Below are 24,831 nucleotides of genomic sequence, written 5' to 3'. Positions count from 1 at the left end.
CATTATTTGGGTCATTTTAACCCAGAAATGTGTTCTGTCCAATAGTTACCCAGCCCTGGCTTAAAAACAACCCAACATTTATTCAGTGGGGTAGCTTTAAAAAAATGCAAAATTGAAGAGACTCAATAATAATCTTTTCCATTTTAATTTTTCATGTTTAAAAATGTTTGTGTGCTGCTGTGCACCCGTGTGTGTGATAAGCAAACGCACGTTGTCGTCCCATTTATAGGTGCATATTACTAACGCGCTCATTTAGTAACAACAACAACATTGTGACATTGACTTTAGACCAGGTTATAGTTGGTCAGTGGCGTGGTCAATTTTAGTTGCCTATAAATAGCAATGCGCCAACAATGCGCATGAACACACCTTAGCCAACTGGACCATAGACTGTAAAAAAAGATGGACAATGCGATGTTGCCTCCCTCCATTGTAATGAATTGAAGCCAAAAATGTCCAACCATGGTCGCCACCATGTTAAGTAAAAACGTCAGTTTGGAGCCAAGGCAGAAGGAGTCAATTAAAGAGCCAGCGGCTTCACATTTCAAGACTTATGAAGCACACCCGCACTGGACGTAAAAATGATGACTGCATCAGGCTGAAACTAGCGAAAAACACTTGCTGTTGTGCTACACAAAACTTTTTTGTATTGACATAAAACTTGGTATATGTCAATACAGAAATGACCTGAGGGTGCATTTTGTCAAAGCGTTCAATTATTTCCAAACTTGGTATGGGCCACCCCCTACACTGTAAAAAGTCATTCTGCAGGCTTGTAGATTTTATGAAATTTAATATGTAAACTTTATTTAATAAAATTAATTTCATGTAGTTTGTTATTATTTTTGTGTTAAAATTCTTTAAAAATGACTGGAATAAAAACAACTTATTGTTTTTGTGAAGGATTTAGCTATTCTTATTGTGTATCTGCGCATGTACCGAATACTGAATAAATCCAACGTAATATTAATCAGCTGTTTTAAATCAAAAACCCCTCCGGGTTGTATTGCAGGTCGTGAGCGCTGAGCAGACGGATTTAGGAAATATTTCTGTTATTGTGCCAACATTCAAAGTTTTGAAAGCATTTCAGTCGAGAATGTATGTTTTTTAAACAAGAATCTGCAGTAGGTTCATAAAGATATCGCCTATTTAAACATTTCCTTCGAGTTTTGTGGCGATGGGAGCTCCAGATAATCAGCCGGCGCTCCGCGCGTAAATATACCGGTCAACGTCGCCTCACCTCGGCCAGTCTCTGAAAATCTCCGCTGGCTGTGACGTCAATGTAGTGTTTAAACTGTGGATAAAATTCATTTCGGGTAAATTTAACGGGCAATCTTTAGTCTTATAAGTCTATAAGCAGGGTTTCTTTGTATAATTTGTTTGTAATTTGTAAATATTAATTACAATAAGGATTAATATGAACTGGGTTTGTACGTAACTTCAGCTTTAGGACCCAGGAGGTCGCATATCTAGGATGCATTCGTCGATTCACATGCTGCGATTGGTGGTCCAGATGCAACTCATTTTGAGTGACAGAAAAACTGACCAATCATACTGTTCCTCTGAATGGGTGTGTTCTCTTATCACTAACTCTCATGGATATGTATCATGTATGTATCTATTATGACGAATTCTGCTCGCTCGCTCGCTTGGTTCGTGTTATAAAAATAAATGTGACTTTACTGCGGTCTTTTTCGGTTTATTTAGTTTTGTGTTAACTATATCCACAAAGTATTCGAATAAATTGGTAATATAAACTATTCTTCGCTGTAAATTAATTGTGTGCTCAATTGCGACGCCCTGTGTTGAATTTTCCCGCGAGTACAGTATCATTACTGAGGGGAAATATAACATTATTCATTTAATTCCACAAAAGGTGAGTCAGATATTAAATGTATAAGTTGTCTTTTTAAAATGTTTATGTTTATGTAAATTGAACATTCACTATTATTATTATTAATTTCGCGACCTATTATCTAAATTGTGTTCATGAAGGCCTGTAAGTTACGTACTGCAGCTTCCTGCAGGCAACGTGAAACATTGCTGAGGGAGAACTTTATTCACAACAAAAGGTGAGGAATATTATTAAATGAATATATTGTACATATTATATTGTGTATATAGTGTATGTGTGTGTGTGTATATATATACACATGTGAGTAACTTGGCTAACAAATAAATATGTGACTGTCGTGTGCAGGGCCGCCTTAACCTAATGTGAGGCCCTGGGGCTGAGAGGTTTTGTAGGACCCCCATACACTCGATTTATAGTCTTATTTTTTTTAAGTGTAATATTTAGGTAATCTACATAACAAAATGCATTAGTTTCTTTCGAGACATACAACAGTGAGTTTTCCCTTTTTGACCCAGAAAACACCATAATATCATTATTAACATATCACTGAGCCTACTTGAGCATAAACACAAGACACTTTATTTAACAACCATACACAGCAACTTGTGGTGATAATAAAACCAAAATGTGTGAAAGTATATATGTTTATAAGCTTTATGTTTATATAGTTTTTGGAATATACAAATTTGCAAAAAATTCATTGCCACTCACTAACCAAATGCTCAGCACAGTTTTAAAAATATAATAAGTTAAAGTTAGTTTTAAAGTGAAAATGCATTAATGATAACAAAAGATAAGTCTTTATAGACAAAATCTTATTTTTTTAAACAGTTATTTAGTTTTTAGAATATTGAAGATATAGACTGCATTGTATTTAGTATTTATGCATACATAAGCATGTAAAACGAACAAGCATGAAAATGCACAAAACAGACAGGGAACATACCTGTATCTTTAGATAAGGAGATTATAAATATGAATGGTGCTATCAGGGGATGATCATGGAGTCTGTTTTGAGATGGTCTTGTCTCTCTTTACTTGACTTGCACCTTTACCTTTGCGTCTCTTTGTTGTTTTTCTAATCTAAACCAACAGATGTGTGTACTGTGAGCTAACGTCGCGTCAAACTACATCGCTCCAGCTGCGCACGCGTCACTGATATAAACGCGAGTAAACTTAAACTTTATAACAACTAACAGCATTGTGTGCGGGAACTCTTTTCTCTATTTGGCGGCACAGTTTCATGCGCACGGTTGGAAAGACTTCTGCATGCCAGAGACTCGAGAACAGAGAGAGAGAGCGAGCGCGCGTGCGAAAAAGAGAGAGAGCGAGCGCGCATGCGAAAGAGAGAGACCTGCACTGGTCTAACATGCAGGAATGCCAAGTTGACAACGGGCACTTAATACATTACGCGGAATAGAAAAATCTGACTGTTACTACGTCTGACATTTTATTTCACGGTAAGTTACCACGGACCAATCAGCAGACATGTAACGTGCAGAGTGATTGACAGAAAACCTGACAAGTTACAAAACAAAATGACATTTTCAGCTCATCATGAACGCGAACATTGGAGGCCCCTGAACTTCGGAGGCCCCTGGGCTTCAGCCCAGGTAAGCCCGTGCATTAAGGCGGTCTTGGTCGTGTGACAGAAAAAAATGTAGGGAAAAGATTTGCCCTAATTATAAATATAGATTATATATCTTTTCAAACATTTTTTGATATTATTTGTAATTCCAATGAGAATTTTTTTTTATCAGTTTTCAATATTATTGCACATTTCAAACATACCTAATAAGCCACAAACTCAGATGAACTCCATTGCACATATCTTCCAGTTTTCTTTAAAACATTTTAATATACAAGTTTAATGTGTGGATTATTTCAATATTAAAGCTGTATACATTTATAAAGGTTTTAAGACATATTTGCTGTTTAATGTTGCAGGATAAAGATGAAGATGCGGGACTTGAGCAGCTTGTGATGGCTGTAATTGTAAAGAATGGATCTTCTAGGAGTGGAAGCCCAAAGGATGCTGGAATTGTTATCGAGGCCTTAAAGGTGTTCACTGGGCATGCTTTATCCTTGGATCTATGCATTGAATCTTCAGTATCCCAGGCATCTTTTCAGGTGTTTCAGAAACTTTTCTTGGAGCTGGATTCTTCAAAGTTTATGAACTGATTACAGTACAGTAAGTCTAAACTGCTGTCTGATTTTCTGGATGTGAATCAATGTAACAGAACACAAACATGGAACCTTTCGTCGGGAAATATGGACGGTTTTCTTTAAAGACTGTAAAATACTTTTTGAAGTTTACACTGTTACAAATACATCATTAAAATGAGATGCTTTCCTGTTCTTTTGACTGCAATAAAATAAGAATTGATTCATCTTTGTCTGTCATTCTGAAATCAGATATAATACTCATTACTAATAAAAATATTAATGGATGATGTTAAATTAAAATAGTATAATTGAATATAATTTATTGTATAGTGCTAGGTCTTTGTCCTGTATACCCAATATTTTGTTTAAATTTAAATTAATTTCTAATTGCAAATTGCAGATTACCTTTTTGAATGGGTTACTATTAAGGAGTTTATGTAGTGATTCTAACACAATTTTTATTTGTGGAATTTAATTAATGATATTGCTTGTAATCTGTTGCCACACTTTTATTGAGTAGATATAGCATAATATTTTTTATTGTATAGTGCTAGATCTTTGTCTAGTATACACAATATTTTTGTTTAAATTTTAATAAAAATTTTAATTGCAAATTGCAGTTTGGCTTTTTGAATATGTAGATATTAAGGAGTTTATAGAGTAAATCTAAATCAATTTTGATTTGTTGAATGTAATTAATGATATTGCTTGTAATCTGTTGCCACAATTTTATTGAGTAGATGGGGCATATTATTTTTTACAGTGTACACTGCAAAAAATGACTTTCTTACTAGGTATTTTTGTCGTGTTTTTAGTAGAAATATCTAAAAATTCTTAAGCAAGAATTTAACAATTTAAGTGAATTTGTATGGAGCCTCTAAGGGAACATGGAGCAAAAAAATCAAAAGTTTAGTTTCATGTGCTCACTGCTCACGTGAAACTTTCATGTGCTCACGCAAAACCTTCATGTGCAGATTTTTTTTTTAAAAGTTTAGTTTCATGTGCTCAGGTGAAAGTTTCGCTTGCTCACAACTAAACTTTTAAAAAAAACATTCGGCAGATGATGGTTTCGCGTGAGCATTATGAAAGTTTCGCATGAGCCCATGAAAGTTTCACGTGAGCCCATGAAAGTTTCACGTGAGCCCATGAAAGTTTCGCATGAGGTTTGTTTTATTCGTGGCTTGTAGTATAATTATTGGCGAATGCCAATTTACTCCCCAGCAACCAATCAGGTGTTGCTAAATAGTGGCTAATGTACTCCATTTTTCTACATCAGAACATTGTAGAGACACATGGGTGGTCTCGCTTCACTCGTTGCTTGGTGTGTATTAATTGATAGATGCCATTTCACTCCCTAGCAACCAAACAGAGTACTCTAGCAACCATTTTGCAACACCTATCTCCTTGTCAGAACATCGTATAAAGACTCGAGTGGGATTGTTTAACTTGTGGCTTGGAATTTAATCATTGGTGAATGCCAGGCCACATCCTAGCAACCAATGAGAATACACTAGCAACTGTTTAGGATAAGATATTGCATTTAGAGATATGGGGGTGGCAACACATCATAATTATTATTACCTTACATTTCTCCATATGTGCCATTGTTGGGCATGACCCCAGTTTACTTTGTAGTTCAGTTGTTGAGTCTTTGACTACATGTGTTTATGTTTTTAGGAAGACATACATAAATAATATGTAAACTTGCTGGAAGAGAATAAATTGGCATCAGAGGGGAAGTACAGAGAGCTGTTGAAGAATCTGTTCTCTGAAATGAGCGGACGACTGACGACTCCAGTAAGTTACAATATTTCCTTGACGCTGATAAAAAAAATCGCTGAAAATGACAGTATCGCATTGTGAGGGATGTTGTGATTCCACTTGCAACTGCTGGCCTAGAGGTGATTCCCAGCATTTTAATGCATAGATCAACAATGAAAGCGCTTACACGAAAATAACCTGATTCGTTTTAGATTAGTTTAGTTTTATTACTCTAAAGCTGCTTTGAAACATTGTGAAAAGCCCTATATAAATAAAATTTAAATTAAATAGTTTCAGATCTGTGGTCCAGCTGCAGACGCATCGCATTTCCCCTCTCAAGGTTAAGCAGCATGTGGTTAGTTTATGCACAGTAACTGAACTTTTAGATGCCGGCTGCAGAATGGTTTTAGAGTATATGTAACATAGAAACAAACAGTTTATGCAGATATGCAGTCAACAGACTATTCATATGTTGTACTAGACCACAATATCTGGTAATAAACGTTGTCCTGTTGCAAATATTTGACTGCTTTGGTGGCTTTCAACTTATGCTGTAACACAAATATGCTGTATAATCTGCTCTATAAGACTATCATTGTTTGCATAAATATGCTAGAACAGTGGTCTCCAACAGAGTCTGTGAGTTGCACGCCAAAGCGCATTCTATTAATAGCCTCAGTTTTAATATTTATTTATTACATGTTTTTTATATAAGCTTGGTTTCTTTTATGTTTTTAAACAATGATAAAACATATCAATAAGTAAAATAAAATAAAATCAACAAGTAAAGCAAAATTGAGTAGACTATATCAAAAAAGATTGTTGGTGGTGGTTGAGGAGATTCCCCCATTCACATGTAAAGCGCTTTGAGTACTGAGAAAAGCGCTATATAAATGTAACTAATTATTATCCATTGTGGTAGCCCTTGCTCATAACGGTTGGAGACCCCTGTGCTAAAAGCATATGAACCTGCTGAAATATAAACCCTTAAATAGAGTTAAATGACTACTGCCTGTAACAATACTGATAAATCTTTCAGTAGCTGCAGCTTTTCTTGTCGACTAATTTATTGATCTACAATAGTGTATAGTATATAACAATCCACACATGTTCTCCCTACAACAATCTTCACCAAAACGTTTTATTAGACAGGCATTAAAAACCAGTATCCTGGTTTTAAGGTGTATACAGAAATTACTATTGATGTCCTAGCCACAATTTGTTTAATCCAGCAGAGGGCGCTTGACAGTTCATAATCCTCCACTAAGCTCATGGATCACTCTGCAAGAAGTAAACAGCACTGCTCCCAAAGTACTTCTTCTTAAAAAAAATATTATTTCACAAAATGTGTTTTTTTTTATTCTGATTCAAAGGTTCTGTTGGTTGTATTTGGTTTGTTGGTTGCATAAGGTTTGTGTACTGCAAAGGAAAAGTGACGGCCAGTGACTTCTATTCTGAGGGGCTTGAATTCAAAATATGTGTTCAGCGTGTCGTGTTGCTCGTCATGTCAAAATATGTGTTCGTTGTGTCATGTCAAAATACGTGTCTGCTGCATACGCGTCGAAAGGGTTTATGATTAAAGAGACACGCATATTGACATGACATGTTATGCACATAAGTTTACATGACGTGCCGAACACATATTTTAAAATGATGAGCCACACACACGACAGGCTAAATACCTGTTGTGCCAAGCTTCATATCATGCATCCCTTAAAAAAAGTAAATGGCCACCACTGGAAATCAGTGTTGTTTACATCTTGCAAAATGGTCTTTATACAGTATATATAGTATGCAAAAGTCTTAGGCCAGCATGCCAACATTAGATTTGTTGTTTTTGCAATGATATAATCACCATACTGTTAACCCAGATATTGTCTTTACTTAAACAATAAAGTAAACATCACTTAATATTTTCTATTTTCAAGCCAAAGCTTAAAAATTGTAGTTGATTTAACTTTTAAGCGTACAAAATCCATTAAACTAAAACATTCAAGTAAAATTAACTTAAAATTATTAGTTCATGTTGTGAGGAATACCCATAATTCGTTGCGCCTGAATATTTTGATTATTTTCTGCTTTTTCACAGAATAAAAACTGATAAGAACTTGCACTACTCAAATATTTGTTAATAACATGTCACAGTCCTTCCAGAAAAACGCAGAGTTTTTTTGTGATTGTTGCGGGCAAAAATCCTCGATTTTGCGCCACGTTTTCTTTAAAAACGCGATGGAATATGCGGGATATTTGTGCAATTTATGCGATGGAATTGCGGGAATTCGCAAAAATTGCGGAACTTGCAAAAACTGCGGAAACTTGCAAAAGCTGCAATGATGTTCACGTCACATAATCACGTCACTTCATAACGTTCCCATGTCAACAGAGGACACGGCTGCGCTTGTGTGAAGTAAATGCAACATTTTTCAACTTTCTGCTAATATATATGTGACTTTTTGCTACGACAATGCAGGGATTATGAAATCATGCAAGCCCCGCATATTTTGTGCGCGGAAATCTGTAATTAATGCGGCGAAAGTGCGTCGAATTTGGAAAAAATGCAGCCCTGCATAAATATGCGGACTTTGGCTGTTATGCAATAAATCGTGCGATCGCACAATCGCGTTTTTCTGGAGGGACTGATTATTGATGTTGTTTTGTTGTAAATGATAATTTTGTGAGGTCACCGTTCAGGTGATCAGTGTTTCCGTACATGAACGCCGTTCAGAACATTTTATTGTATTTCTCTTCATAGTATTGACAATGTATGTCAAAAACACAGTTTTGTGTGTGTTATGTTTCTGTGGAGAATCACGTTTATTCAATGACTAGTCATTAATTTGTGTTATAATACCATTTATAACATCAAAAGTAATATAAAGTGATAAAACTGCAACGGAAATTTCTAGTAATGTCAACTAATTCGGGTTAAAGTTTTTAAGTAATCTTTTTTTTTAGGGCAATGAGATATCTTCATTTTTTTAAGTAAACTCAACTTATCCGAGCTTACAGTGCATATATAATTATTTCTCAGTCTCTGTATTCGAATACAACTAGAAAATACAGGAAGTTTGTGCATTATGAAGTTTTTTATATTACTCTTTTGATTATCATGTTAACCTTACATCATTAATGTAATCACACATGGTAATCATATGTATTAGTTATCATTATTAAAGGATTAAATCATTTCCTTTGCACATCCTCAAAGTGAACTGGTCAGCTCAGGCCAGACTTGTTCCTGTTCTCAGTTTTAACTTCCTTATCCAGTTATATATCTGTCAATGAATCATTAAATATCATTTATCATACTTGTATGTCCCATAAGATTGTTTAGATGCTATTGATGTTTGGAAGTGATTCCTCTTTTTCCTTATTTTGTAAGCCTTCTCAATAAACCCTTGACTGTGATTTGAACTGTTGTCTGTCTCTTTTCATGGTCCCTGATATCAGATCTCTGCTGCTCAGCTCAGACAAATTGAACTGAACTTACCCTTGAGCGAATAGCAGGAACCTACAGGCTCTTTTAAACCTACATGACTTTTTCCTGAAGAAGCCATTTTATCAGGTGGATAGCATTGGCCCAAACACTCTTTGTAAAGGATTTCTTAATGACTATAATGGTAAACAGCGTTTCATAATGTTATCTTTAATACTATAATAGTATCTTAGTACTATTGATTTTTTTTTTTTGCAGAAAATGTAGGGAGGATTTTATTTTTGTATCATTGTAAAGTGCTAGAAATTAAACGGTTTGCCTATAGTCCCTAATAGTAATAAGCTCCGGATCGTTATCAGGGGTGTTGGTAAACGGATAAGTTGATCAGTTGAAACTATTCGATTGCTTGTACTTTCATTATGCAAACGGATGGGGGAGGGCGAACGTGACCTCACCGTCACCCTTCCACTGCTTCTCGGGAAAACGAAAGTTAAGGAAGCGCCGAGAGTAACAGTAAGGTGATGATGGGCTTGCATTTTATGCACTTGATGTCTGAGGTGATGAAGAGGGCAGCTGGGGTGCATGTGACAGTGTGCGTAAAAGGTGAGTTCAACACTTTATTCAATAGTTTAGTTTAGCGTGAAAGGGATGGGTGGTTCTGTTTAGCGCGTGATCTTTATAATAGACGCGCGCTGTCATCGCTTTTTATTGTAGTTTTAGTCTAAGACGTCTGACATCGTCTTTCATTTTTTCTTTTTTAAATGTATGGATTACAAGAGTCTATTGTTGAACTTGGGTATGTTTAAGTCAATGTTCAGTGTCGTATCGCATCAATATGTTGAGTGTAAACAACTGTTAGTTGTAATATATTAATATTAATAAGTCGGTTTTAAACAAGACGGCACGATTTGTCCTTTCATTATTTTTTTAGTTTGAAAGCAATAGATGTTTTATAAAGATGTTATTAAGTTTGAAAAATATAGTATGAAAATATAGTATATAGTATAGTAAACTGAAGTATTCCTAGTTAATACTTTTGAACCTACAATAAATACTACAGTATACTATATTTAATTATATATACTATACTTAGTAAAATTGCTTTAGTATACCACAGTATACTATAGTATTTTAATTTTTTATAAGCACATGTTAGTGAAATACTTTTTAACAACTCAATGCTATTTTTATTATACAAATAAATGATGAATGGTTGTTAACAAATCTCTGTAACCAGGTCTTACTAAAGCAGTCAGACAGGTAATTTAATTATGGCTATCTGCATTTAATGACATAGTAATCGTATCTTGATGTCTGCATACCTATGACATGTAAGGGGAATTTGGGCACTTGGCCAGCTTTGTAAAAAAAACTATAAAAACCGTAAAGTCACAATGAAACAAAAGTAGCTGCTGAGTGAAATAAAATAAATATAGGGCTGAACTTGATTTACATCAAAAATGTATTGGATTGTTGGAAGTTGGGTCATGTTGCTATTTGCTAGCAAAAGATTTGCTATTTTTGAATATAAATTATGAGCGCACATGATTTTTATTTAAATAATGAAGTTCACAGATAAGTTATTTGTAAAAAAAATACCTCAGTGTTTAGTTTTAAATTTCAATTTCATTTTGACTTTAAGGTTCTGCAACAAAAGTTTTTTTTACTTGATTACTATCTTGAATTAAACCGTATTTTACTCTTATTAATGTCTATGTATAAGCTAGCGTTAGAGACCTTGGTTCAAAATCCAAATTGAAGTATTTTGGCATTTAGTATATAGTATGTTATTAAGCCTTAAATATAGCTAAACCATGTGCTCCAAAAATTTGACTAAATTCACATTTAGAAGAAATAAGCATTCAAAACATACAATGATTTGCATGACACTGCACATGAGCTGTGGTAACTGAGGTAAACTTACTATTTTCAATGTTAGAGGAGTCACCTTAAGTTTCTATTTCCATGGAAATTACGTAAATGCATCAAACCAGCTCATTTCTGTTTTATCTGTATTTGATAGCCTTGATGGTGGAACAGTGGGCGCATAGTATTTACTTTTATGTTGATTGATGGTTGCACAGGGAGTCTGCGGGACTAGGTAGGGAGTCTGCATAGATAAAATTTAACTATGGGAGTTGAATCATCTGATATGAGTGTATTTTTTAAATGATGACGACTGTGAGAGGATAGATTTTGTTTAAAAGGAATCTTTGCTCAAGTGTACCCAAACTTTCTCAAAGTCTGCGGATTTTCCTTACCATTTTTTTTAAATTTCCACACCAGTGCATAATGTGGTACATACATGTAGTTTAAAACAGATGGGTGTAAATAATTGGTGCTTAGTTAGTACTTTCATGAAATGTAGGCTAATATTTACAAAGGCAAATTACATTGCTGAATCCTCAGAGCATTTTGCAATTTAGACTTAATGATATATTGACATACTGTACAGCTATCCCTAAATGGTATACAGCGCTGTTTATTCATCACTGTAATGATGTAAAACTATCCCAGCTTTACCTATAACCTATAAACAGTCAATCACAGGTTGCTGGTAACTACACTACTATCAGTTTGAATGCTGTTTATCCAAACCTTTTGTGACACTTCACATGCAATCTAGCATTTCTCTGGGTTTTACATAGTTAAGATTAGTTTGGAGAGACAGCAAGCTCAAATCGCGGCAGTGGCACCTAGTAGTGGCACTTCCGGCATCAGTAGTGGCACTTCCGGCATCTGGCTCATTTTGAGGCAGCTAGTATTGGCAGTTGAGGCATCTGACTTATCATGTTTGGGGCACTTCCGGCATCTTAAGCCAGCTAATTGTGGCACTTCCGGCATCGGACTCATATTGAGGCAGCTAGTGGTGGCCCCGTGACTTTTTGGGGCAGCTGAAAGATTTTGTGTCATTTAGGGCACTTCAGCGTCGCATAATTATACAAGCTGCCGCTGTTTGTGGATATTAACACTGATTATGTGTGCTTGCTGTCATCATTTGTACTTGTTCTTTGCACTTGCTGTGTAGTTTGCTGTTAAATTACGTGGTTTTTGTGCTGTTGTAATGTTTGCGCGCTGGCTGTCAGTCGTGTGTAGGTGCGGGCATTTCGAGATGCCTTTGGGAACTAGGTGCCACCACTCTTGGCACTATGAGGCATTCGCGGCTGTTCATTTAATTCACGCGCGCGTGTGTGTGTGTGTTGTTATGAATGTGCGCTCACGCTGGCTGACAGTCGTTTGTAGGTGCGGGCATTTCGAGATGCCACGGTTACTCTTGAGATGCCACCACTCTGCCCACCGGAATAGAAATAATAGAATTCTACTTTTCTCAATTTGTTCATTTTATCTTATTATTTTAGCGGGCATACTGAGAAACACGTGGCTAAAATATTTCTAATTTATTTAAACAGTATTTTAAAACCAGGAAGCTCCCCTCTTTTACTAATCTTACAGTATTGCAATTCTCTTGTCTACCAGTAGGTTCCCCCAAGCACAAACGAGAAACACCGCCTATCGCTTTTACTATTGTGTAAAATAAGTAAAAGACACAAAAACTGTCAGCTGCCTCAAAATGTCATGGTGCCACCACTAGCTGCCTCAAGATTAGTCCGATGCCGGAAGTGCCACAATTAGCTGCCTTTAGATGCCGGAAGTGCCACAAACAAATGCCTCAAGTGCCACTACTAGCTGCCTCAAAATAAGCCAAATGCCGGAAGTGCCACCACTAGCTGCCACTGCTGCACGGAAGTGCCACTACTAGCTGCCTCAAAATGAGCCAGATGCCGGAAGTGCCACTACTGATGCCGGAAGTGCCACTACTAGCTGCCACTGCCGCGATTTGAGCTTGGCCCTGCTGTTAGTTTGCTACTGTGAAAAGAATTTTACAGAAAGTCAGGACATGATGACCCAGCATCTAGATCCGCTTTCAAATCTGAAATAAGAGATGCAGATTAAGAGGCGATCACACAGAACGCGTTTATGGCAGTGGCAGGCGCCTTTTTTGAATGGTTTTCTATGGGCAGTGAGTCTATGCGCGCTGTTTATCCACGCCCAACATCTCGCGCTTTGGCCGACTCCTGACCACGCGTTTTTGCAGGAGCGCTCTAAGCGGAAAAGCGCCTGATGTCATTTGCGTTTTTTTCATTGTCCAATCGAATAAGGGGAGAAGGGGGCCAACTCTATCTCACGACAATTCGTACATATTTTACGAGTTGGCTAATTCGTATCAATTCATATGACCACATTCGTAAGTTTTGGTACGATTTGCCTTGACCCCTGTGACCATGGGGTCTATGAGAATCACATGATTTTGCATGATTAACTTCGTATGAATTGATACGAATTAGCCAACTCGTAAAATATGTACGATTTCTCGTGAGATTAGACTGGGGGGGGACTTTCGTTTTGGTATTACAAGGTTACAGTTGCTTGGAGTAACCGGAGACTGCACTCACTGTCTCCTGCGTGTTTGTACACCTCCCACCCTCGATCAAGGTCAGAGCAAGCTCCCTCTTTTAAAAGTTCCTGCTATTGTGACAGTTAACAGCAAAAGAGCACACACGCTTCAATGTTTGATTGACAGGGCAGGGGGTTTCCAAGCAACATAAAAAGCTGTGCCACACTGCTCTTTTTTAGGGGCGTGCACACCAAAGTGTTAGATCACAGCTGAAAATGCCAGGCGGACGCCGACTGTAAGTGCTTGCCAACTTTTTTCAGTTGAGCTCTTTGGTTGCTATGATAAGTCAGTGCGGCACACCCTGTGTTAAAAACGCATTTGGTGTGATCGGCCCCTAATGGAACAACACTAGTCAGCTGAATCTGAACTTTACATCCAACTCGAGTGATAAAATGATCTAATTTCAATTTTTGTTTAATTGCATATATATATATATATATATATATATATATATATATATATATATATATATATATATATATATATATATATATATATATATATATATATATATATATATATATATATACACTATGAAGTTATTAGAGAAAATTATGTAATCATATAATGCTTTCCTTGCTTATGTACCTGTATATGTTGTTGTAATAATTTTAGCCAGTGAGTTTTCTGTACTCCTTTAAATGCCATTTGTACAGCACCTACAGTTATATGCAGAGGTTATCCAATTCATTTCTATTCTCTTACCTTAGGTTGAAGCTACAGCAATGCTGTAATGATCAGATGAGCAGCCAGTCAAGGAAGTTTAAGTCAGACTGAGTGTGTGACTTCTGCAACAATGTCTACAATGCAGCTTAAAGACGCTCAGCTGCAGGAGTTCATGCAGGTGTATGCGCTGAGAACTGCCTGCAATGAATGCACTCACAAACACTCTTACATTTCCTACTCCGTCCTCTCAGTGCCTCACCAGTGCTCTCAAAATCTAATGCTGGTCAAAGCGAAGGCCAAAGGTCACCGATGGAGCCCTGTATCCTGTCGGCCCTCTTACCCACGACCTAGACGATATGAAGTATGTTGGTTTTTCAAAGAGGAAGTAGGGTGTACTGTTCACCGTGACCAATGCACTTTTGCCAGAAGTACAGAGGAAGCGGCGGTGTGGAACCTGGAGAAACAAACAAGTCTAGACCACAAAAGGTTGATTCATTTGATCAATCAGAAGGAGAAGGTGAACGAACACAGCAGGCGAGAGGATGTTAAGTCGAGCTCTCGAAGTCTCTCTTTGTATCAGGAGAAACTGCTGGAGGAGTTCAGACGCAGCAGCAATGAAATCCTTATTGTGGGTGAAGCAAAAAACTGCACAACAAACAACACATGATTATACAAAACCGGGGAGCACCTCTATATAAAAGCTCAATTTTCTCAATAGCACTTTTATCTTCCATTAAAAACATTCATTCTGAAGTTAAATAATTGCAAATTTCCCGTATGTAGGCCTGTGTTTTTGAGTGGTATACAGTTTTTTTAATGCACCATATGTAATTTTATCCGTTAGAGGTCACTAAAGAGCACCAGTGCCGTAGCTTTATAACGCTGTGAAAGAACGCTGAACGATGTGAGCTGTGCCATGCTTTCCAATTTACATACTATTAGTATGTCCCAAATCGTAGTATGTTGAAATGAGTATCTATAAAGTAGCTGGATGGTCTACTGTTTACAATGAAAATCTGAAGTGCAGATCCATGCACATTCAAACGTCTGATATTACACTAAACTCACAGAGAAAGGCGGAGTTAGTTGCACTACACACAATTTGCAAATTAAATAATGTGACACTGAATCAATAAATTCAAATACAGAGTAAACATTGCATGATAAATAATGAATAAAGAAATGCAGAAATGCAAAGATGAGTTGTATTTTGTGCTTGTGTTTCTTAAAGATCACAGCGTTGTCCAGGCAACAGTCCTCACTTCTGTTTCGTGTTAGTACTGTATGTCCCAATGTGTGCATACTGTTTTCCTCTGCACTACAAAGTATGTACTTTACCAACACAAAAACAGTACATACTATTAGGGCATAGTATAGACAGTTTCATCGGATGCACGTGCGGGGATGGGATACGTGTCTGGTCGGAACTTTACTTCCGGGTTCAGTTTGTTTATTGGTCTGACTAGTTGCTAAACTGAACTCTAATGCTGCGTTCACACCAGCCGCGGTAGAGGCGTCAAGCGTGAGTGATTTCGATGTTAAGTCAATGTGAAGACACGTGGACGTGCATCTGGAGGTCTTGCGGCACAAATGAGGTGTTTAACGCAGTGCGGTAGATGCGATTCCGCCTCATTCGCATGAATAGCATGCATTGTGCGTTGCCGCGGGAAACGCGCAAGTTGAAAATTTTTAACTTTGGCAAAAACATGTGCCGCGTTAACCAATCAGGAGCTTGCTCTAGTAGTAGTCGCAGAAGCCCCTCCCATGACGTAAATTTCCGCATGACTGTCTCGATGACTAGAATTCCATGTGCGGCTTTCATGCGCGAATGAAGCGAGTAAACTCAAAATGTTCAAGCGGCAAACTAGACGCGAATTTGACGCCTTAAATGCGGCTGGTGTGAACCCACAGTAACTGAGCAAGTTTGCGCGAGTAGATTACATACAAAGTCAATGCAAAGACGCCAGATATGGGCGGCGCGTTTGCCGCGAAAACATGCGCTATTCGCCTCAAATGCGTCTTCGCCTAAGTTGAAAAATTTAACTGAAGGGAAAAATTCTCATGACACGAAATTAAATCCTGTGAGTAACCTAGAGCGAGTAACGCGATGCCCCGCATTTGGTGTGTACGTAGCATTAAAAAAATACCTCGTTGAAAATAACAAATGTTTTGGTTTCCTATGTAATCTACGTGTTGTTGATTTTTGCTTGTTATATAAACAAACTACTTTAAAAGGACTTTGTTGTTATTTATTCTTAGCGAAGTTTACCGGAAGTTACGTGTTGAGTAAGGAATAATTGACACGCTCTGGTGCCTATTTTTAAGACATTTAAAAGGTTAGGTTTGCGGTTTACAGAAAAATAATCAACACCCATGGAACATTTCTCAGCCAGTCAGAATAAAGCATTCAACAGCCCCATGGTATAAGCAGGTTTTAACCTGATAAGGAACACTGTGCCGTACACGGTACACCCCCTCCCTTGCACGTGAGGCTGCATTACGTCATTGTAACTTTGAAACATTAAATCTTCAAAATATACGGTCATGCGGCACGTCGTTGTAAAGCTTAGACTTTCGGGATTCCATTAAGCGCACACACAAAGCATAATATGATTTTTAGCAGTCATAAAACTGTAATCTAGTTGTTAGTTACCTGAACCGGGCGGCGCCGATTTAGGATACGGTATTTACTTACCTTCAAAATCTTACCTTAATCCGCTTCGGTGAAACTGTCCAAAACAAATTGTTCATAAATCCCCAAAAGTCCAAGGACATGGAATATCCAAGCCTTTTAATCCAAAACAATTTGTTCATCATAATCTTGACGTTTCTGACCGAATTACGATATAAATAGTGTATACAATTAGTTCACTCATAATCTTGACGTTTCTGACCGAATTACGATATAAATAGTGTATACAATTAGTTCACTAACGACATTCGTTCGAATCTCACTTTTCATTCACGATTTATAATGAATATATTCGGATGTCACGTTTATTGTGCAACGTCTGAGGAACAAATACGCCCCCTTTGTGGAATTTCAGCCGTTCCATAAGGGGCTACGTACTCTTTCAGCATACATCACTGCGCAAATCAATGATATTAAAGTATCACGAGAGTGACGCAACTGTTAGATCAGAAGAAACTAAAAATAAACTGAGACACATTTCAAAGCCTGTATAAAGAGAAAGAATACATCTTTTCCCTAAACGAAACCAAAAATGTCAAATGTATTTATATTTTGCAGATCTCCGAGCAGGTGGATGATGTGTGCATTACACACGATCAGAGTCTGACTGTGGACTGTTTACAAACAGACGGTGAAATAACATGGAGATTCAAAATAACCACTGAGGTCAGCTATATATCCACAGCTTATATTCTGCTGTATTATGCACCAACTGTGCATGTGTGTGCTCACATGCATGTGTTTATTTGTGTTTGTCTAGAGGTCTTTGGTGCATGTGGCTCTGTTGAAAGCTGAAAGTGGTGCTGTTTTTTCCTTGGGTGATAATTTGAACACTTTCCCCCCTATAACACACACTCCGGGCCACCACCTCCGCTCCTCGCACTCCACATATGAGCTGAGCGTATGCTTTCTGTCTTTCCGCCCCGGTGTGTATGAACAATGGCTGGTGTTCGACTTCGACATGCGACCGGTTCTGCTCAGGAAAATTAAGGTGAGAGTCGGCGAGCAGTTTCATGCGCAGCAGGATGAAGAAGAGAACGAATGTGCTGAAAATGTTTCGAATGAACGCTGGGACAGGGGCAACAGGGTCATCGTGCCCTTCTACACCACCAGTAGGGGGGTAGACGAGCTGCTGCTTAGTAAATACAAACCACCCCAGATGAATCTACATTTCAGCTCCTATACAGATCACAGTTTACCACTCCGCCAGGACAACTACAGAGAGAGAGCTCACGACTTCCTTTTCAGAGAGGAAATTGCTGAGGAGAAGCTCATTAGCAGGTACAGTATAAATAGTTGGTTTATTAAGTCTGTCAATTAGTTTGTGCTATGGTGTAAATGTTACTATGTTTGCACATATGTAGCTATGGGCCGGTTACCGGTTTCAAGGTATACCGAGGTTTCAAAGAGTCAAGGTTTCAAAATCACTAAAATTTTCTGTGATACTGTTTCCAAGGCATTAGCTGTGTTTACACAAAATTTATATTTAAAAAATATATATTTAAAGGCGTTATTATTACCTGGCATATGTGTTTTATGTTGCATAAATTCATTGTGTCCAGTTGAAAAGTTGTTGGTTGAATACACAGACATTTTTAATAATACATTTTAGTGTTGCAATGGCAATTTTTTTGCTTAAGGTTATCATACCGCCACATGCCTACACATATGTTTACATTAAAGGATTGACTTTAGGAAGTAATTTTTTAAAATCAATATCCTGTGGTATTTATCATTATTAATGACTCACATTAATTGGACAAGTTTAAAGTCTCCCTGTGGTGAAAGTGTTTAATGTTGTTTATATGTCTGTGGTGTTTACATTTTTCTTTAAGACCAACCATGTGCAAATTCATCAGTCACCATCATTGCTGAGTATATTTACTTAAGACAGTCTCAAAGTTGAAGTTTGAAAATGTAAATTGTCTATGCATTAAGCATGTCAAAGTGTTGACTGAGTGGATTAGGTAGTCGAGCTGGTATGATTGTGTAGGGGCAAAACTAATTTGCATATAGGCGGATCCACGTACACACTGGAAAAACATTTACATGTCATTGTGAGTTTAAGGGATAGAATTATTGACAGGGTATAGGGAACTTTGTTTGTTTTATTCAAAAGCAATGCTGTTGAATACTTAATGAGCAGTTGCGTTTACGACAACATGCATTAATAGACTCACCTAAAGGATTATTAGGAACAACATACTAATACTGTGTTTGACCCCCTTTCGCCTTCAGAACTGGCTTAATTCTACATGGCATTGATTCAACAAGGTGCTGAAAGCATTCTTTAGAAATGTTGGCCCATATTGATAGGATAGCATCTTGCAGTTGATGGAGATTTGGGGGATGCACATCCAGGGCACAAAGCTCCTGTTCCACCACAACCCAAAGATGCTCTATTGGGTTGAGATCTGGTGACTGTGGGGGCCATTTTAGTACAGTGAGTGAACTCATTGTCATGTTCAAGAAACCAATTTGAAATGATTCGAGCTTTGTGACAATGCTCATATAGGCCGTGGCATTTAAATGATGCCCAATTGGCACTAAGGGGCCTAAAGCGGGCCAAGAAAACATCCCCCACACCATTACACCACCAGTCTGCAAAGTGGTAAAAAGGCATGATGGATCCATGTTCTCATTCTGTTTACGCCAAATTCTGACTCTACCATCTGAATGTCTCAACAGAAATCGAGACTCATCAGACCAGGCAACATTTTTCCAGTCTTCAACTGTCCAATTTTGGTGAGCTCGTGCAAATTGTAGCCGCTTTTTCCTATTTGTAGTGGAGATGAGTGGTACCCTGTGAGGTCTTCTGCTGTTGTAGCCCATCCGCCTCAAGGTTTTGCGTGTTGTGGATTCAGAAATGCTTTGCTGCATACCTCGGTTGTAACAAGTGGTTATTTCAATCAAAGTTGCTCTTCTATCAGCTTGAATCAGTCGGCCCATTCTCCTCTGACCTCTAGCACCAACAAGGCATTTTCGCCCACAGGACTGCCGCATACTGGATGTTTTTGCCCTTTTCACACCATTCTTTGTAAACCCTAGAAATGGTTGTGCGTGAAAATCCCAGTAACTGAGCAGATTGTGAAATACTCAGACCGGCCCGTCTGGCACCAATAACCATGCCACGCACAAAATTGCTTAAATCACCTTTCATTCCCATTCTGACATTCAGTTTGGAGTTCAGGAGATTGTCTTGACCAGGACCACAACCCTAAATGCATTAAAGCAACTGCCATGTGATAGATAATTGCATTAATGAGAAATGAACAGGTGTTCCTAATAATCCTGTAGGTGAGTGTATATCTCTATACCAATACATAGTACAAAAGAAATGAAAATGTTGTTGCCACAGCACTTATAAAATATACACTCAAATTTCTGATATTGATACTTAAAAGGTAAATGCATCAAGTACTTCTATACAATCATGTAAATCCAAGACATTTGCTGTCGCCACACTCTAAGGATGTCTGGGTTGTTTTTGACCCGGGGTGGGTGGATTTTGGACGGAACACACGGCTGGGTTCGGATTGACACAATGCTGGGTTGTTTAACCCAACTTCTGGATTATTTTATCCCATTGTTGCATAACATCAACCCAGCGTTGGGTCATTTTGGCCCAGCGTGTGTTCTGTCCGATATTTGCCCATTGTGGGTTAGAGATAGCACAGACATTTTTAGAGTGCATGATGGTATGACATAACTTGTTTTGCATAAATGTTACCCTGGAGCACAAACCTGTCATAAGGGTCATTTTTTAAAATTACAATGTATACATCATCTGAAAGCTAAATAAATAAGCTTTTCATTGATGGGACAATATTTGGCTGAAAAACAAGCATTTGAAAATCTGGAATCTGAGGCTGCAAAAAAATTAAATATTGAGAAAATCGCCTATATGTCCACATAAATTCCTTAGCAACACATATTACTAATGATAGACATTTTTATATATATTTAGGTAGGAAATGTACAAAATATCTTTATGGAACATGATCTTTACTTAATATTTTGCTACACATATTCTCATGCTACGTATGACTCAAGTAGCATAGGTATACTACTTGTGGTCCAGGGTCACAAATAATGTTTAATAAATAACTGAAGTGATAAAAGAGGAAAGGCAGGGAGGTGGATGAACAGGTTAGGGATGGGATGCAAACAAGTGGATTCCTTTATAATGATCTGTTCTTTAGTCAAGGAAGGACTAATCGAAGAAATATGTTAGCAGAGTAATTATGAAGAATGTAAGAATATATCTTAGTCTGTGAAACTGTTTCTGTTAATGATGACACGACGCTGTAGATATAAAATTATTTCCAGTATCAGCCACACCTAAAGGTGTATGTTATCCTATACCAGGTTATTTCAGGATTATTGACTTTGTAAAGCTGAGACTCCTTGACGTTACCATGACAAATTCAAATAACAGATTTTACTTTTAAATAGCATGAGAAGTGTAAAAATAAAGAAGGTAAAATAAAAAGAGTAAAAAAAGTGTTTCTGAGTTTAAATGCCAGAGGTAACAAAACTGAAAATCTAATGGCCACACTATAAAAAAATGTTTAATCAACTCAGATTTACAAGCCATTTCAACTTACTATTATTTATCTTCACTACAAATGAGTTGTTGTAATTTGTAAAATGAAGTTGTCATATTTCAACTCATCACTGGATAAGATAAATAATAGTAATTTTAAATGTTTTGTAAATCTGAGTTGATTAAACAAAAAAAGGCAGCAAATCATTTTTACAGTGCACTGATTCTGATGACACGTGTGACACACAAGTAACCATATGCTTGAGCAAACCATGTTGATAAAGTCATTACTACTGTAAAAGCATTTTTTACTAGGTCAGTTGCTGTTGTCATGACTAATTAAACATGGGCAGGGCTGCCAGTGTTTTGTATAGCTCGAATGAATTCATTGAGATAAAAAGACTGTTGTTGACTCAATGCAAACAGCTTCAACTCTGATACTGAATGTTGACTGGTATTAATCTGGTTTCCTTCAGTTAAATACTAGGAAAACAAGAGAAATTATATTTGACATTAGAAAAACAAGAGACACGTAACAAATAAAAATTAATGATGAGTGTAATGTGGTAGTAAATTAATGTAAATATCTGGGGACAGTTAATAAATTCCAGTGTACCGTGGGAGGGACACTTATTTACCAGAAAACTTCCTCAAACATCTCAAAAACAAAAAGCTAAACGTCACATATTATCTTTGGAATCTAAAACTCTTGTGATTCAAATGGTGTACACCGTTTTAAGATACAATCAACACAGCAGGTACAAAGTGTTTCCTTTTTAGGTATTTTTAAGCCTTTGTTAATAAAACAACTGACTTGAGGTGTAAATACAGGACTTGGGGTTGCAGAGATTGTATTGTATGCGTTAGCTTCAGGAGCTTGGTAGCACAGAAACAAAGTGAATTTTCGAAAGGACAAATAACACTGCCTTTCTCAAATGAAAAGTTCATCCAAAAATAAAAATGATTATGTTATCGTTTACTCTCATTTTATTACAAGCCTTTAAACATGTCTTTGTTCTTATGAACACAAGGAAGATATTTTAAATGTTTGTAAGCCAACCCCATTGACTTCATAGGAGAAAAAAATACCATGGAAGTCAATGTGGCTTTTGATCGGTTTGGTTACAAACATTCCTCAAAATATCTTCCTTATGTGCATCAGAACAAAGAAATGTTTACAGGTTTGTAACAACATGGCAGGGTCCATACCACCCATATTTGTGCAATCTTGACTATGTATACCAACTCAAAACCATATAATGATTAAGTAGAAAAGTATAAGAGCTGACACATGACATTAGAATAATATAATGGAAGCACTGTAAAAGGCTTTGCAGGTTTTAAAAATCTACTAATTGTCTTTTAGCCAGTGTGCACAATGTGTAAACTAACCATTCTGACCACATTATGATAAAACCTGCAGCAGAGCCACGAGTGCAATTACATTGTGTGCAGAATTATTAGGTACGTCAATATTTTGACTTTTTTTGGAACACCTTTTACCAATTCCAAACCACAGCAATCTTCATAACTACTATTCATTGTTGTATATATATTTTCCTTTCATCCTATTTTTTGTGACCCTGCTGCCCCAATAAGGATTTATTGCCTATTGGTCACACCTTACTTTTTCATTTTACCTATAAAATAAAATGTGCATAATAATTATGCACAGCTAAATATAAGGTGTTTTTCCCTTAGCCACACTGTAACAAATTGCTGTAGTTTCTACAGCAAAATTTTACAGGAAATTCCTGTTTTAACATTTTACAAGATTTTAGTGTTGTTCACAATGCATTATGGGTAAAAGAAGGTATTACAGCTGTTAACAGTATATTTTCATTTAAACTGTAATTGAATTTACAGGCAGAAGGTGTTGCCACTGTATATCATATGTTTTTACAAAAATTAATTATGAAATGGCATCATGGGATTGCGTGGGTGTATTTACATTTGAAATGGACATGAACACTGAAGAGTAATCATTCAAAATTGTTGGTAAGTTCACGTAAATCATTCAAATATAGTACAGTATTAAACTAAGTACTATTATGGTCATTTAAATAGTGATATTTGGTATGCGACCGCTACCAGATATTATTAACATAACAGATGTTAATAATTTGTATTTCACAACAGCGTGTCATTAAGACATGTAGCAAAATATAAAATTAAATTCTTTACATTATTTTAAATGTTACATTTGGTAGTTATGTGTCATTCACTTTATAACGTTTCAGATGTTTGTTTCAGGCATGAGCGAGGCAGCAAAAAGCGCGAGGGGTCTCGTAATGGCTGGACTGCAAGGTGGAGAGACGAATCTTCAAACTTAAAGGGCGTTTTGCAGGTAAAATTTTTCAACGAATTTGTGCAATTTGCTTGTTGATAATAAACATTTAAACTGTTATTCATTGTATTTTATGTTGTTGGGTATCACAAAACCCGAAAAAGTATGAAAAAGTACAGCAATTTGCAATGATTCTCCTTTCCCTCACAACGCACTGTATGACGTCACGCTGGGGAGAGAATTGACCAAAGCCGCCTTGAGAGCATTGAGAATGACTATAGAAAGACGAGTAAAGTACAGTTCTGATAGCGCAGATAATAGATAAATACATACATACATACATACATACATACATACATACATACATACATACATAGATAGATACATATATAGATAGATAGATAGATAGATAAGATAGATAGACAGATAGATAGACAGACAGACAGATGGATAGGCTAGTATAGAGAGATAGGCAGACAGCCAGATAGCATAAGGTTAGCATATCTTCGTGTAGAAAGTAAACAAACAATTAACATACTCGTGCATGCTGGCTTGAGGGGGTCCATGATCCTGCCTGAAATGGGTGTAACTTTATGCGATCTTCAGCACAAACGGTTTTGGCAGCATGTCTCTAATCCTGGAAGGTGAGTGAAGCACGTCACGTCTGTTCGCGGGAACCAGCGACCCAAACGCACTCACTTTCTTACAGCCAGTAACGGAATGGCAATCGAGAGAGTCGGGACTTTCCCGGGCCGATCTGATAATAGTTATACATTTCGAGTTATATTAGCAACACCGTCTGGCGGCGTGATGTGCGCCGGTTCCCGCAGCCCGCTGGTCAAACTGTGCAGGCAGCCTCTCTGCTCAATAAAGTATATAAGTGCTCAACCTGTTCGGCAGGTCCAAACATGTACAGGATTTATAAAAATACGGTGATCAATGAGCGGTTCCTCCTCAAATGGCTTC

General features: G+C 37.2%; 1 protein-coding gene across 3 annotated transcripts in view; it reads left to right on the top strand.

The window, feature by feature from the left end:
• The first annotated feature begins 9,669 nt into the window (after nucleotides 1–9,669).
• helz2b (helicase with zinc finger 2b) overlaps nucleotides 9,670–24,831 on the top strand; it is a 135,626-nt gene continuing 120,464 nt past the window's right edge. For 2 of the 3 annotated variants that reach the window (XM_073855263.1, XM_073855260.1), the window contains exons 1-4: nucleotides 9,670–9,821; nucleotides 14,385–14,968; nucleotides 17,591–17,698; nucleotides 17,793–18,313. In XM_073855263.1, the coding sequence (XP_073711364.1) occupies nucleotides 14,471–14,968; nucleotides 17,591–17,698; nucleotides 17,793–18,313 (1,127 nt within the window). In that variant the 5' untranslated portion in view covers nucleotides 9,670–9,821; nucleotides 14,385–14,470. Of the gene's footprint in view, nucleotides 9,822–11,242; nucleotides 11,320–14,384; nucleotides 14,969–17,590; nucleotides 17,699–17,792; nucleotides 18,314–24,831 lie in introns of those variants that run through there. The other variant, XM_073855261.1, reaches the window with a different exon arrangement.

This window comes from Misgurnus anguillicaudatus, chromosome 2 (genome assembly GCF_027580225.2).
Source record: "Misgurnus anguillicaudatus chromosome 2, ASM2758022v2, whole genome shotgun sequence".
Classification (NCBI taxonomy): domain Eukaryota; kingdom Metazoa; phylum Chordata; class Actinopteri; order Cypriniformes; family Cobitidae; genus Misgurnus; species Misgurnus anguillicaudatus.
This window is presented reverse-complemented; position numbering and strand designations above follow the sequence as displayed.